The 16,847-nt window shown below is 34.0% G+C and overlaps 1 protein-coding gene across 1 annotated transcript in view; it reads right to left on the reverse strand.

The window, feature by feature from the left end:
- SHOC1 (shortage in chiasmata 1) overlaps positions 1-16,847 on the reverse strand; it is an 88,885-nt gene that overhangs the window by 14,092 nt on the left and 57,946 nt on the right. Inside the window, exons 17-22 of the mRNA XM_019946352.3 lie at positions 11,508-11,580; positions 7,324-7,390; positions 5,504-5,682; positions 3,724-3,841; positions 2,421-2,532; positions 1,026-1,147 (exon numbers count right to left, since the gene is read on the reverse strand). Coding sequence (XP_019801911.2) covers positions 1,026-1,147; positions 2,421-2,532; positions 3,724-3,841; positions 5,504-5,682; positions 7,324-7,390; positions 11,508-11,580 — 671 coding nt within the window. The remainder of the gene's footprint in view (positions 1-1,025; positions 1,148-2,420; positions 2,533-3,723; positions 3,842-5,503; positions 5,683-7,323; positions 7,391-11,507; positions 11,581-16,847) is intronic.

Consider the following 16,847-nt stretch of genomic DNA (forward strand, 5'->3'; position numbering starts at 1 on the left):
ATAAATAGCTAAAGGGCAGAAAAGAGGAGATACAGTTTTGGAGGGAATAGAGAATAAAATGAACTCATACTATGTTAACTTTGAGAGCCGGCGGAATATCAGAGTGTAAATATTATATAGAAAATTAGAGATATTAGGTCAGGAAATTCAAACAGAGACTGCAGCTGCAGATAGAAATATAATAATTATATGCAGAAAGACGATAACTGAAGCTAGCGGAGAGGATAAGATTTTTAATGGACAAAATAGAAGAAAAAAAGAGATTTCATATCTATCTGGAGACTGGGACAAGGAAGAAGAAGAGGAAAAGACAAGAAGTAGAGAGGTAGAAGATCAAAAACATTGAAGTGCCATGGAACTGAAGAGTTTCAAGGCGGAAAGCACTGACAATAGTCTTAAATACTTCAGAGCAGTGAAAGATAAAAATATTTTTGGATATGATCATAAGAAAGTCACAAATGATGAGTGACATCTGAGAGACAGAGATCAGAATAGAGATAGAGAGAAAAGCCAGATTGCAAAGAATAAAAGGAGAAAGTGAAAGCAGTATGTTCATAAAATTTAGAATGAGGGAAAGGAGAGACATATAATGATAATTTGAGCCAGTGTCTTGGCGTGGATTTGGGGGCAATTTTTCAGTTAAGCACATCAATGAAAGAAAGTATAGTAAGATGCTAGTTAGTTGGTATATCTAATAAAATTTTAGAGAGAAGTGATTTAAGAATGACATTTTTTAACAGACGAGTCCAGAATTAAAAATTAATAAAATATGAAACACTCACAGCAGCAATTCTTAGTGAGGTAGAGGTGGGGAGCATAATTTGCACTGACTGTCCAGGGGAAAGATATCATCTCCAAAATTCCGATTTGTTTTCCTATGGGCATGCCTTCACCTTGAGAATCCCTTACTTAAAGCAAACTAGATGAGCAAAAAGAAAATTTACATACCTACTTTTATTCGAAGAAGAAGATGGGATAACTTAAAAGATATATATGTGACTTTGGATGGAGACGTGTTTACTTACTCTGAGTTTAATGGTTTTTTGGCATATAAAATTATCCAACAATAGCTGTACTGGAATGATAATGCCATCAGTCTCATAATGATATTGTCTGATGCCTTCTCACAGTTTAATTCTTCTAGGTCCTACCAGAAAATAAATAAAATAAAAAGATTCACTAGGTTGACCAGTTGTTACGAAATTATTGTTGCCATATTTCTAGAATCTATGATATATAAATTATAACTTGAGAAGAAGCATGGGTATGGGTTCCCATTTTATGGAAAAATTAAAGTCACACTGGAAGTAGTAGGGGAAAAGCTACAGTAGTTGTAAAACGGTTAATGATAGACTCAGCAAGGGGGGTTCATGAATCTCCCAAAGTCCTAGACATGAAGCAAGCAGTCTACAGAGTGCTCCTATCTGGGCAGTTCTTTGTAGACAGGGATCTGGCTACTCTTAAGGACAAAAACCCATGGGATAATCTGCACTTAATGCTTACTTAAGGAAGATGAAAAATCAGCAGTTAATGAACTTATAGGAATGTCCTTCTAATGATCTAGAATCTCTTTTTTCCTTTAACAATATTAATTTTTGATAGAGTGAATAATTCAAGAAGTATTTTATTCTAACAGTAAGTTATGTAAGCATGGATTAAAACAGTTTTCCCAAACAGGATTTCCCTCCCACAAATAACTGTTATTTAATAACCTTAAATATGCAAGATACAATATTCCATAAGAATCTTTCTAACAGAGCTTTTTTGTTTCCGTCATATAATTCTTATAGTATTAACATTTGCTTATTAAATCAGACTTCTACCTTACCATAATATGTGCCATTAATTTATACTCCATACCATCAAACTGCTTTCTGCTCTCCACTCCCACACTATTAAATTAATTTCTTTGTAATTTGTACTCCAATCAAGCAAACATATCAGGGAGATTCATACATCTTAAATTCTAAAATATACGGATTTTTGAAGAGATTTTCTCTCTCTTTTTAAAAACTGACTAATTTATAGGCAATCCCCACTTACTTTAGAGGAAATCCCGTATTACCAATTACAGATTAATATTTTACCTCCTTTTAAGAAACACAGTGGCTAGAATTTGATTTTTAAAGTTTTCAACACTATAATTATTCTATAAATGTATTTAAAAAAAGGTCAATACATAATGTTAAAGATACTATATTTGCTCTATATTCTTAAAGTACGTTAAAAATTACAAGGCATTGAAAAAGCTTGGTAATAGCCATTTTCCACGGTGATGATTTTAGCACTTATGGCCCATTTGCAAAGTTTTGGAAGAAATCATGAGTAGATTATAGTTAAGCTCTCTAAAGCTAATAGATTACATGGTTACACATGTATTTTAATATATTTGATTTATATTTTTTATTGTATAGTTTTACCTGCAAAATTATGGTGGTGTCCTCATCAATTGTCACCACTACATAATGCTCTGTACCTCCAAAAAGTTTCAATGACTCACTGCAGCATCTCTCCACCAATGTGATATTATACCTGTAAAATATAATATTTTGGGGTGACAGATGGCTAAGAAAAATTCTTTAAGAAAAACTGTATTGTCCTCCTGCATATTAAATTATTTGAACTACTGTTCAAGTTTCATACCTCAATTTATTCCACTTAAGAAATTTGAGGAATGAAATTATGAATTATTCCATTTATGACAAATTAGTTGAGATATGTGTTGCCTTAGATATTTTGCTAAATATTACTGTACATGATACTATTATAAATGTCTTTCTTTTGTTTGTTTGTTTTTTGGGGTTTTTTCTTTTGCCCACACCCACGTGGCTTGTGGGATTTTAGTTCCCCCACCAGGGACTGAACCTGGGCCCCCGGCAGTGAGAGTGTGGAGTCCTAACCACTGGACTGACAGGGAATTCCCCTATTATAAATGTCTTGACCAATTTATTCTGGTTCTGTAAGTAATAATTCATGAAATTAAAACATTGTGTTATGAGACTAAAACATTCTGCATTTATCAGAATTTTCTTTTTTCTCCTGAAAAGTTGCCTAGATTTAAACTATCTTTTATAAGCTCAAGTTTTCTGTGAATGCCCCACAGCCTTAAGATATAAAAACAAAAGTATGGAAAATAGATCTGCATTTTAATGAAGGTCACAGCATAATTATCCTTCCTTGATATATAGCCCAATGTCTAACCTTCCTGTGACAACTTGTACGCTATGATAGTGTTTTAGATCATTTAAAAATGCTCCGTGTTGGTATGATGTTAGAACTAAAGGTCTAAAAACTTGAGAATTCATTTAGAACTTCATAATCTTGCTTCCTAGTCAGTATTTAAAGTCCTCTAAATAAGAATACTCATTCTCAATAATATCAGTGACCCAAAGACATGACCATGTAATTCACAGAAAACCCCCCCACGTAAAATCCTCATATTTGCTGGTAACAAAAGAAATGCAATTAAAAATGAATTGAAATAATAATTAACTATTTTTTCTCCACAAAATTGATATATAACCAAAAAAAGACAATATTCAATAATTATGATGGTGTACTATAGGGAGAGAAGTATAGGTTGACATAAACTCTATGGAAAACTATTCCTATGTGATATAATTCCAGGCTTGAATCAGAAAGAAATAGTGCCACATATATAGCATAATATTTAGCCAATTAGGGTATATACATCTTTCCTAAGTTATGAAGTCAATAACTTACTTGGTTTCTAACAACTGAAGTATTTCTGGAGTATTAAGAAGTCCTTCAGATGCAAAAAACACATATGGAATCTGAATTTCCAAAAGAAAACCACCAAAACTATCCAGCAAGGTGCTTCCTAAATATGAAAAAATTTATAAATATTTCTCTTTTTTCTCATCCCTCGGTTCTTTCTCTTTTTACTAAACATGAGAATAACAGGTGTATGCTCAAGGAGTAGTATAAAAATAAAACATATTCATTGTAAAAATATGAATTCAGAATAAAGAAAGGTCTGAAGAATAAAATAAAAATCATGTTATTCTACTCCTAGAAATAATAGTTAATAGAATTTATTAAAACTACTATATACTAAAAACAGAGTTTAACACATACTTCCACACTTTTTTCTATATGTTTGCTTGTCTATACTTACACATGTACATTCACTTGAAAAAATAAGGAAAAGAAAAAACAGGATCATACTCTACCTGAATGTTAATATCTGCTTTATTCAATTAGTACATATTGGACATTTCCTGTATAAATATATATACTGATTTACATCAAAATTTAAAATTATGCACAATAATCCATAGGGAATGCTACAGATCAATAGGAAAAAGATCATATACCTCAACAAATAAGTGGACAAAGGACATAAACTGGCCATTTATAAAAGAATGGCTATACAAGATCAATTCACTTATGAAATGGTATGGATAATCAAAGAAATGCAATAACACAACTATAAAATATTATTTGCCTCTAATCCTTTCAAAAATTTAAAAGATTAATAATACCTACTTGTAGTAAAAATATGAGGGAAAGGATTCTCTCACACTTTCCGCGTAAATATAAATTGGGATAGAATTTCTGGAAAGCTATTGGCAATATATAAATGTGTGTATACCTTTGAACCAGCAATTCATTTTACCCTGGAATTTTTACTTCTTACAACAAGTACATAAAGATATATAAGATATATAAACTACTATAAATCTTGTGGTATAATAGTAGAAAATTGAAGCATTATAAATGACCCAAATAAGGAATTGGTTGAATAAATTCAGTTTAAAGATGAATGTTTACCTTTTATCCTTTCTTGAACCCATGTTTTAATTATTTAATGAAGTTAATGCTTAAATTTCTGTATCAAAGATTCCAAAGTAATAATTATGGTTGTATTTTTAGAATTGAGTTGGAATGTCTCAGAATTCAAACTTCCTACTCATACTTGAGGTGGATGGAAAGTGACTTACGGCAAGTTTTGAATGAGAGATGCACTGGGACTAAAAATATACAGGATTTTTAATTTAATGGATCTGAGAATTCACAACCTTAGTCATGTGAAGCGTTACTGAGAAATACAAAGAAACCAAATGCTATGCAAAGTGGTTTAGACTCTTTGCCAAGCATTTGTGCATAATTTTTTGTTGTGTATTAAAAGTTCTCTGTGTCAGTCAACATACTATGACATATTTTTCCCTAAAATTCAATAAAAATATTGTTGCATAAAAGTCAGTTAGGATTAGATATAATTATAATTTAATAGTGCTATTATAAGTAAAATTTAGAAGCTAAACAGATGAAGACAAATAGAATCAGTAAAGGCTATTTTACAAAAGAGGCAAGAGATAGTTAAAGGTCTTGCTCAAGGTCACACAGTTGGTGGTGAGGTTAGAGCTTGAACTCAAGTCTTCTAATGCTATAGTTTATTCTCTTTCCATAGATCAGAAATAGAAAGCAGCAAATTTTCATGCTAATGGAACAAAAAAGGAATTTTGGTTTATATCCTTACTCTTTAAAACTGTGTCTGGAAGAATCACTTTAAAGGCCAAGTAAGGAATATTCAATTTTTCACAATGTTCAGCCCAACAAGAGTTTTCTACAAAATTGTATTCCACCACAAAAGAGAAATTACTCCAGGGGAAATCTGCTCCAATATATTGATTGTGTACAACTGCACAGAAACTTGTACTGAAGACAAAAGAAAGCCAAGAAAATAGAATTAGTCTTGTGTCATTATACACTTGGAATGCTAAAAGATGACTGTTTCTGCTATTTTATTCTTCTCTAATCTATGCCTACTTATCTTGGAAGGACACTGGCGTATTTTCTGTTGACTTGTTTTCCAATTGTGCTAATCTTTTTATCTTTCTTTTTGATGGTCATACTTAAAAAAAAAAAAACAACCAGGATATAAAAAAACTGTGGACTATTTCACATCCTCATATGCAAGGGACCCTATTTTATTACCTGAGTCTTATCAGTAATACACAAATCACCATGAGAAATCAACCTCATTTTCTTATAAATGTGAGATTTTAATCTTTGAGAATCTATATAGTAGAATATTACCTGATTACTTTGTTTTTTATTTATTTATTTTTATTTATTTATTTTTGGCTGTATCGGGTCTTCATCGCTGCATGTGGGCTTTCTCCAGTTGTGGCGGAGGCTACTCTTCGTTGCAGTGCGTGGGCTTCTCATTGCGGTGGCTCCTCTTGTTGCGGTGCATGGGCTCTAGGTGCACAGGCTTCAGTAGGTGTGGCACCCGGGCTCTAGAGCGCAGACTCAGTAGTTGTGGGGCACAGGCTTAGTTGCTCTGCGGCATGTGGGATCTTCCCAGACCAGGGCTTGAACCCTTGCCCCCTGCATTGACAGGCGGATTCTTAACCACTGTGCCACCAGGGAAGTCCCTTCCTGATGACTTTGAAATGGCTTTTTTTTCCTCAATGGGCTTCATAAGTGATTTAACAACAAAAAGGTGGGTACTTAAATATCGTAAGTTTATCTTTCCCATCTTCGAATTTCATATAACATAGAATTTACTATAATTAAAATTCTCTACTGCTGCTTTCTATCTAGAAATAATTTCTACACAAAATAAGGCAAAATGAAAACATTTTTAGACAAGCCAACACTAACTTTATTATTAGCAGGCTCTCACTGAAAGAATTTCTAAGTGATGTACTACAAGAAGAAGGAAACTCAAAAGGAATGAAGAAAATATAAGAGACAATGCTGAGCAAAAACACTGGTTAGAAAGAAACAAGTGTAAGTCTAAATAGGTACTACTTGTACTGACAATAACAATGATAATTTGGAGATATTAAAGAAAGAATGAACTAAAATTCTGGACGACAGTAATACATAATACACAAGGCAGTAATCTTAGTTAAAGCATTTTTCAGGAAGAGAGTGGAGACACTGATTAATTTCAGGTTTTATTAAACCTTTTTTGGGACTTCCATGGTGGTCCAGTGGTTAAGAATCTGCCTTCCAATGCAGGGGATGTCGGTTCAATCCCTGATTGGGGAACTAGGATCCCACATGCTGCAGGGCACTTAAGGCTGTGCGCCGCAACTACTGAGCTTGTACGCTCTGGTGCTCACATACTGCAACTAGAGAAGTCCACGCGCCTCAACGAAAAGACCCGCATGTCACAACGAAGATCCCATTGCTGCAACTAAGACCTGACGCAGCCAAACAAGTAAATAAATAAATTTTTAAAAATTGGCTAAAAAAAACTTTAAAAAGTTAAGTTCTAGGAGAAACTGCACTTTTCCCGTGGAACTGGTATGTCTCCTCCCCACAGATGAACAAATATGTTTTTACCCATTTAAAACACCTTTGGATTCCAGAAAATCTTTTTTGTTCGAATGTAAGACAGTCAGTGTCAAACCTGTTGGAAAAAAGAGTAATACAAAAAGTTTTTTTCAATATTTTGTTCATATATATTTTTAGGTGTGTCATATATTTCACTACCATAGAAATGAATTAAAGATCTGTGAACAAGGATTATTTTTCTAAGTCTAGGGAATCAGAAAGTTTGAGCCATGGGCACTGTTTCTGGTGTGTATGTATGTTGTATGTATATAAGCCTGGAAATTCTGAATTTATTATGTAAAATAATAAAAGAGATCAAAAACTTAATGTTAAAATAACTAAATACTCACCAATTCTGTGCAGTTCATTTTATTTTGCTAAAAATTACGGTAGATTTTACCTTTTTTCTAGCCAAAAATTTAAGTACATAACTAAACAGCAAGAGACTATATTTCAGTGCAGTAGGAATTTTTTTTTCCTTTCTCCTTGCTGTATAAGAAAAAGAAGACTTCCTGGACACTACCTGTTTCATAGATTCACTCCTGCTTCTCAATTATAATTTAAATTACTTATATTATTTATGTTATATTTTAAACCAAATATAATAAACTTAAAAATTTTATTATACCCACATATACAGTTTGTTTTTGGTACACATAATTGATTTAAGAGTAGCTAATTCTAGTAAAAATAAATTCTATACTCTATTAGTGAACTTTTGTCAACTGTAGAGTTCCCAAAAGTGTGATGTAATAATGGCAGAGTAATGTTTAATAATTTCATGTTTACTTGATATGACAGTAGTTTTGGTGATGATAAGAACGGAGTTAGTAGTATTTCTTTTTTATAATTTATGAGGTCATATTATTTAAAACCTAATCTCCTTAAGTGGTTTGTACTAGCTTTGATCCCAAAGCAGATTACTTGCTGAGCACATTACTAGGATCTTTCAAACACGTGGAACGATGGAACCACATCTTTATTTTCTAACACTAGACAGAAAGAAAAGGCCTAGCTTCTAGATACAGAGGATAGTTGCCAGTTACAAACAGAGTAAAAACATTTTTCAGTATATAGAGTCAATATTTTTGTGTCAGCAGACCTTGTTGAAACAAAACAATAAGAGTAGTAATGATATAATCCCAAATGTCAGGAGAAATAGGAATGTTCGGCATGAAGCCTACATAAGAACCGATATATATACAGCAATAATTTGCCACTATATCTTACGTGACATCAAAGGAAAATGTGTCTCATTAAGTAGGTTTAAGTATTCTTTTCTGTGGGGCAGGAATATTTCCTCAGCTTCTTCACAAAAATATTCCTTTGGTTATCCAAATCCCTTTGTCTTATTAATATTTTAAAATTTATTTTTTAGAATTTTTATTGGAGTATAGCTGATTTACAATGTTGTGTTAGTTTCAGGTGTACAGCAATCAGTTATACATATACATATATCCCCCTTTGTTTTATAATGCTAACATTGGTCAGCGCAATATACACTACTATGTATAAAATAGATAACTAATGAGAACCTGCTGTATAGCACAGGGAACTCTACTCAGTGCTCTTTGGTGACCTAAATGGGAAGGAAATCCAAAAAAAAGAGGATATATGTATACATATAGCTGATTCACTTTGCAATACAGCAGAAACTAACACAACATTGCAACTATACCCCAATTAAAAAAAAAAGTTTCCAATTACCCTGATTGTCTAGACAACTGTGGCAGCTTCAGCTCCTCAATTGTTAAGTATTGCTCTAGCATTTTGGCACTAGTAAGGATCTTGTGATTTGGTAAATATGAATTTATCTTCCCAGGACTGGAAAACTGAATGAAATAATAAGATCCAAGCTTGAAAATTTGGACTCCAGCACATGATAACATTGTCAAGAAATAGCACCGTATAAGGCTCTGCTTAAAAGAGCTTTCCATTCTCACATTACTATTGATATGTTTTAATAGTTTACTAACTTCACAGAGTAGCAGATATTCGTCACAATACTTGCATATATTTCAGTTAAATCTTTCTCACTAGTCTTAGTCTAAGTAGGGTATATAGGGAGGTATTCATTAGCTTATTCATTTATTCAATAAATCTTTATGAGGTGCCTTCCATGTTCCAGGCATTTTTGTGGGTGCTGGAGATACAAATCAGGGCATGGTCATTACCTTCCAGAAGCTGAAATTTTAGTGAGGAAAACAGACAAGATAATCAGTTATTATAGCCCAGGATGGTAAGAAGTGTCTTAGAAGGATGTACATAATACCCTGAGAGTAGAGAGGGAAAGTATTTAAATCAAGGTTTCGTAAACAAATGTTTTAACTAATTTTTAAAGGATGTGTAGGAGTTAGCTTCCTAAAGAAGAGAGAAGAGCATTATGATAGCAGGAACAGGAAGGGTAAAGGCATGGAGATAGGAGACAGCAAGATAAATAGTTTGGTAGGGTCAGAGCAAAGAAATATTTTGGGAGATGACAAAAGATGCAGTTCATAGAGGGAAGAGAATAAATAAAGGTTGACACAGGTTGAGGGTGGTATTTTATTTTATTTTATTTTATTTTTAAGACTGGAAGGCTTAAAGATTAAGAGAAAGAGTCATTAGAGAAGAAGGCTGGCTGGGAAATAACTGATGGAATAAAGTGTTTGAGACTGCATGAAGAGATGGGATCCACAGCACAAGGGATAGATTGGTTCTCAAAGGGTGGAGATTCACCTCCTCTGTAGAGAAAGGAGGAAAGATAAAACAATAGAAGAAATAAATATAAGTTTGTAGATGGTGGGGAAGATGAAACTGAGGAGGATTATTACTGGACTAAAGGACGTTAGAAAGCATAATTCCCTTCTCAAAATGAGGGGACGAGTGGCATGGTACGGGTTTATGGTACAGCCATTAGTATGATAGGAATGGGAACTAAGAACATATAGAAAGATTGTTAAGAATTATGAAAAGCTCTTATAAGTTCAGAGAACCTGATTTTGTAGTGGTACCAATCTATCTGATTTTCTCCAGTAATGCTCAGCAGCTCAGGTGTAGGAATAGAGAGATTAAATCTTGATTGATTGAGGGCTGAAGTTTAAATGGAAGGTATCAATACAATAGAAGAACAAGACTGATTAAAGTGATGGCCATCCCCAATTCTGGAAGGAGAAAAAAATGAAAAAAGGAGTTGACAATTTATAAATCTCTAGAATGCTGAAGATCATCAAAGAGCTAGAGGTAGCTGTAGACAGAGAACAATGTATCAGAGTTTAAAGTTTAGAGGCAGGACAGTTCTGTATTATCACAAGGTCGATAGCAAAGTGAAGGAGTGAATATCATATTTGTTGTGAAGGCCAACGAAACTAAAAGGTCAGGGTATTGAATGAATCATTCACATTAAAGACACCTAGGATAATGGCAGGACCAGGAATAAAGAGAGTACCATGAATCAGGTGCAAAACTGTCCATGGATGATTGTGGGGTAGTAGAGAATGACATGGCAATATGGCATAGCCTCAAAGGACAGAGGAATAAAGTTTTGGAAAGGATAATGGAAAGCAAGAAATGGCCTTCTCATCCCTATACATAGAGAGAGAAAATTATCAGCTTCTATATGAAAGGGATACAGGGGAAGCATTATCATCTAGGGAAAGTTGGGTTTCACTTAAGACAAGGGGATGAAGAAGGAGAAAAGTTTACATCTTAGCAATGGGTTCCACAGCACAAGGTGGAAAGGGTTGGCAGAGGGGGCAGTAGTGGGTAGAAGAGTTGAAAAATGACCCTGGAACAAGAAAGACTTAGGTTCAAATCCTGATTCCCTCACTTACTACCTGTGATTTTGGCGTGATACATCACTTTTATGAATTTTAGTTTCTTCATTTGTAAAAACTGACTTAATAAAACCTATTCATTGAGTTGTAAGTAGTCCATAATATTAGCGATTAGTAGACAATAAAAGGTGTCAATTGGTAATAATAATTAACAGTAATGATAATGTACATGTAAGTACATTGTAGTATATTTATATTGCAGACTAATATAGTCCACATTGATTTAAAAACTGATTAGATCCCACTGAATTATATATTTTTAAAGTATGAATTTTATGGTGTGTTAATCATATCTTAATTAAAAACTTGGTTAGATCAGTACATTTTTATATATTCAAGCATTTGTTATCAAATGAAGCATAATTTAAAACTCCCTACCTTCTATTTCGTTAAGGATTTTAATGAGTAAATGTTTTTCACCATCTGAATCCATTCTTATTATAATCAGCACCTGTTCAAAAATAAGAATTTCATATACATGTATATCTGAATGATTATTCTTTTTCATATTCTTTTGCTACAGTGACAAAAATAACAAACTTAATTGGTTACATGAAACTAACGACAATAAGGTGGCAAAGTAAATATTTGTGTTGCAAAAGATATCAGTGCTTGAACACAAAGGAATAAATTCTGGTAAGATCAACTATTAATGAGGAAAGTATTTTGGAGTAGGGCATTCTTAGTATTCCTCAAGAATTCCAATATAGGTGACTATATATAAGTTGTCTCTGCCTGTACTGTAAGTGTTAAATTTAACCCAGGCAGGTTTGAATTGCTGGAGAAAACCAACGATTTGCTGCTATACTTTCCTACTTACCATTACAGTTTTGGGGGCGTGCAGGGTGGAGATAACAAATCAACCATAGGTTGTTTCCGTATCTTGGCTATTGTAAATAATGCTGCATGAACATAAGGGTGTGTCTTTTCAAACTAGTGTTTTTGTATTCTTCGGTCAAATACCCGGAAGTGGGGTAGATGGTTCATATGGGAGTTCCATTCTTAATTTTTTGAGGCATCTCTATACTGTTTTCCATAGTGGCTGCACCAACTTATGTTCTCACCAACGGTGTATGAGGGTTCCCTTTTCTCCAAATCCTCACCAATATTTATTATTTCTTGCCTTTTTGATAATAGCCATTATGATAGGTGTGATGTGATATCTCATTGTGGTTTTGATTTGCATTTCCCTAACAATTAGTGATGTTGAACATCTCTTCATGTGCCTACTGGCCATCTGTATGTCTTTTTTGGGAAAATGTCTATGAAGCTCCTCTGCCCATTTTTAAATTTTTTTGTAGTTGTTGTTGAGTAGTATGAGTTCTTTATATATTTTGGATATTAACACCTTATTGAATATAGTAATTTGCAAATATTTTCTCCTATTCAATAAGCTGTCTCTTCATTTTGATGATGATTTTCTTTGCTGTGCAGAAGCTTTTTAGTTTGATGTAGTCCCATTTGTTTATTTTTGCTTTTGTTTCCCTTGCCTGAGGAGACATAACCAGAAAGATATTGCTCAGACTGATGTCAAAGAGTGTACTGCCTATGTTTTATCGTTTCAGGACTTACATTCCAATCCTTAATCCATTTTGAGTTGATTTTTGTGTATGGTGTGAGACAGTGGTCTACTTTTTTTTTTGTATGTGGCTGTCCAGTTTTCCCAACACCATTTACTGAAGAGACTATCCTTTCTCTATTGTTTCTTCTTTGTTCCTTTGTTGTAAATTAATTGTCCATATATGTGTGGGTTTATTTCTGGGCTCTCAATTCTGTTCCACTGATCTATGTATCTGTTTTTCTGCCAATACCATGCTCTTTTGATTACTATAGCTTTGTAATGTAGTTTGAAATCAGGGACTGTGGTGCCTCCAGCTTTGTTCTTTTTTCTCAGGATTGCTTTGACTAGTTATGGTCTTTTGTGGTTCCATATAAATTTTAGGATTTTTTGTTCTATTTCTGTGGAAAAATGTCCTTGGGATTTTGATAGGGATTGCATTGAATATGTAGATTGTTTTAGGTAATATGGACATTTCAACAATGTTAATTCTTCCAATCCATGGGCATGGAATATCTTTCCATTTATTTGCATCTTTAATTTCCTTCAACAATATCTTATACTTTTCAGTGTACAGGTCTTTTACCTCCTTGGTTAAATTTATTCCTAGGTATTTTTTGTTCTTTTTGTTGTGATTGTAAATGGGATTGTCTTCTTAATTTCTCTTTCTGCTAGCTCATTTTTAGCATATAGAAATGCAATAGATTTTTTTTTTTGCGCTACGCGGGCCTCTCACTTTTGTGGCCTCTCCCGTTGCGAAGCACAGGCTCTGGACGCGCAGGCTCAGCGGCCATGGCTCACAGGCCTAGCTGCTCTGCGGCATGTGGGATCTTCCCAGACCGGGGCACGAACCCATGTCCCCTGCATCGGCAGGTGGACTCTCAACCACTGTGCCACCAGGGAAGCCCACAATAGATTTTTATATGTTGATTTTGTACCCTGCAACTTTACTGTATTTGTTTTGTTATTTCTCATAGTTTTTTGGTGGAGTCTTTAGGGTTTTCTACACGTAAAATCATGTCACCTGCAACAGTGACAGTTTTACTTTTTCCTTTCCAATTTGGATGCATTTTATTTCTTTTTCTACCTAATTGCTCTGGCTATAATTTCTAATACTATATTGAATAATAGTGGTGAGAGTGGGCATCCTTGTCTTGTTCCTGATTTTAGAGGGACAGTTTTCAGCTTTTCACCATTGAGTATGATGTTAGCTGTGGGTTTGGCATATATGGCCTCTATCATGCTGAGATACACTCCTTCTACACCCATTTCATTGAGAGTTTTTTTTTTAATCATAAATAGGTGTTGCATCTAGTCAAATGCTTTTTCTGCATCTATTGAGATGACCATATGTTTTTTATCTTTCATTTTGCTAAGATGTATCACACTGGTTTGAGAATATTGAACCATCTTTGCATCCCAGGAATAAATCCTACTTGATAATGCTATATGAACGTTTTAATGTATTGTATTTGGTTTGCTAATATTTTGTTCAGGATTTTTGCATCTATATTCATCAGAGATATTGGTCAGTAATGTATATTTTTTGTATTGTTTTTGTCTGGACTTGGTATCAGGGTAATGCTGGCCTTGTAAAATGAGTTAGAAAGTGTTCCCTCCTCTTCAATATTTTGGAAGAGTTTGAGAAGGATGGATATTAATTCTTCTTTGAATGTTCGGTAGAATTCACTTGTGAAGCCATCTGATTCTGGGCTTTTGTTTTTTAGGAGGTTTTTTTTTCATCACTGTTTTAATCTCTTTACTAGAAACTGGTCTATTAATTTTTCCATTTCTTCATAATTCAGTCTTGGAAGGTTACATGATTCTAAGAATTTCTTCATTTCTTCTAGGTTGTCCACTTTGTTGGTTACTAACTATTCAGAATATTCTCTTACAATCTTTGTATTTTTGTGGTATCCATTGTTATTTTTCTCCTTTATTTTCTAATTTTATTTATCAGAGCCTTCTCTTTTTTTTTCTTAGTGAGTCTGGTTAAAGGTTTGTCATTTTTATTTACCTTTTCAAAGAGCCAACTCTTAGTTTCGCTGATCTCTTCTATTGTCTTTTTAGTCTCTATTTTATTTATTTTTGCTCTGATCTTTATTATTTCCTTCCTTCTACTGACTTTGGGCTTCATTTGTTTTTTTTCTAGTTCCTTTAGGTGTAAGGTTAGATGATTTATTTGAGACTTTCTTGTTTCTTGAGATAGGCTTGTATTGATATAAACTTCCCTCTTAGTACTGCTTTTGCTGCATCCCATAGATTTTGGTATGTTGTATTTTCATTTTCATTTGTCTTAAGGTATTTTAAAAATTCTCCTTTGATTTCTTCATTGACCCAATAGTTGCTCAGTAGCATGTTGTTCAGTCTCCACATATCTGTGATATTTTCAGCTATCTTCTTATAGTCTCATAGTGTTGTGGTCGGAAAAGATGCTTGATATGATTTCAATCTTCTTAAATTTATTGAGACTTGTTTTGTGTCCCAACATACGGTTTACCCCTGAGAAAGTTCCATGTGTGCTTGAGAAGAATGTGTATTTTGTTGCAGTTGGATGGAATGTCCTATACCAATCTATCAAATCCATCCGGTTTAATGTTTCATTTAAGACCACTGTTTCCTTGTTGACTTTCTGTCTGGATGATCTATCTATTAATGTAATTGGGGTGTTAAAGTCACCTCCTATTATTGTGTTGCACCAATTTCTCCCTTTAGGTCTGTTAATAATTGCTTTATATATTTTGGTGCTCCTATGTTAGGTGCATAGATATTACTATTATGTCTTTTTTTGTTGTTTGTTTTACTATTATGTCTTTTTGATGAATTATCCCCTTTATCAGAATATAATGTCCTTCCTTGTCCCTTGTTACCTTTTTTTAGCTTAACGTGTATTTTGTCTGATATGAGTACGGCTACATCTGCTTTCTTTTGGCTGTCGTTTGTTTGGAGTATCATCTTCTATCACTTCACTTTGAGCCTATGTTTGTCTTTAGAGCTGAAGCGAGTCTCCCAGAGGCAGCATATACTTGGCTCTTGTTTTTTAATCCATCCAGTCACTTTGTGTCTTTTGATTGGTGAATCCAATCCATTTACACTTAGGGTGATTATTGATAGATGAGTACTGCCATTCTATATTTTGTTTTCTGGTTGTTCTATATCTCCATTGTTTCCTTTTCCTGTGTTTCTGTCTGCCATTTTGGTTTGGTAGTTTTCTATGATGTTTTTCTCAGTTTCCTCTTTTTTTTATGTTTTGTGTCTCTGTTTTAGATTTATGCTTGGTGGTTACCAAGAGGTTTGTGTGAAATGTATCATAGATAAAATAGTCCTATTTCTGCTGATAGTATCTTATCTTCATTTGCCTATATGGGTTCCCTTCTTTTCCTCTTCCCCTTTTATGTTTTTCTTGTCTCAAATTATTCCTTTTTATATTACATTTGTTACCAAATTGAAGTGGCTATTGTTTTTTTCCTGATATTTCTCCCTTTAACCTTTATGTTGTAATAAAGTATTTAAAAACCGATTCTGATACAGAGTTGCAATTTTCTGATTCTGTTCATCTATTTATCACCTTAAAGTTTTGTGTACTTTTGCCTTTTTTTTCTGGCAGCAGAGCTCCTTTCAACATTTCTTATAAGGCAGGTCTAGTGTTGATAAAAATCCCTCAGCTTTTGTTTGTCTGGGAAAGCCCTTATTTCTCCTTCGTATCTGAATGATAACTTTGTTGGATAGAGTATTCTTGGATGACAGTTTTTATCTTTCAGTATTTTGAGAATGTCATTCCACTCCCTCCTGGCCTGTTGAGCTTCTGCTGAGAAATCTGCTGATCTGCTAATAGGGATTCCTTTGTAGGTTGCATCCTTTTTTCACTGACTGCATTTAAAATTCTTTTTCATTGACTTTTTATTTTTTTCCGGTATGCAGGTCTCTCACTGCTGTGGCCTCTTCCATTACGGAGCACAGGCTCCAGACGCGCAGGCTCAGCGGCCATGGCTCATGGGCCTAGCTGCTCCGCGGCATGTGGGATCTTCCTGGACCGGGGCACAAACCTGCGTCCCCTGCATCGGCAGGCGGACTCTCAACCACTGCGCCACCAGGGAAGCCCTTTCATTGACTTTTGACAGTGTCTTGGAGAAGATCTTTTTGCATTGAGGCGATTAGGT

This window comes from Tursiops truncatus, chromosome 6 (assembly GCF_011762595.2).
Source record: "Tursiops truncatus isolate mTurTru1 chromosome 6, mTurTru1.mat.Y, whole genome shotgun sequence".
NCBI classification, from domain to species: domain Eukaryota; kingdom Metazoa; phylum Chordata; class Mammalia; order Artiodactyla; family Delphinidae; genus Tursiops; species Tursiops truncatus.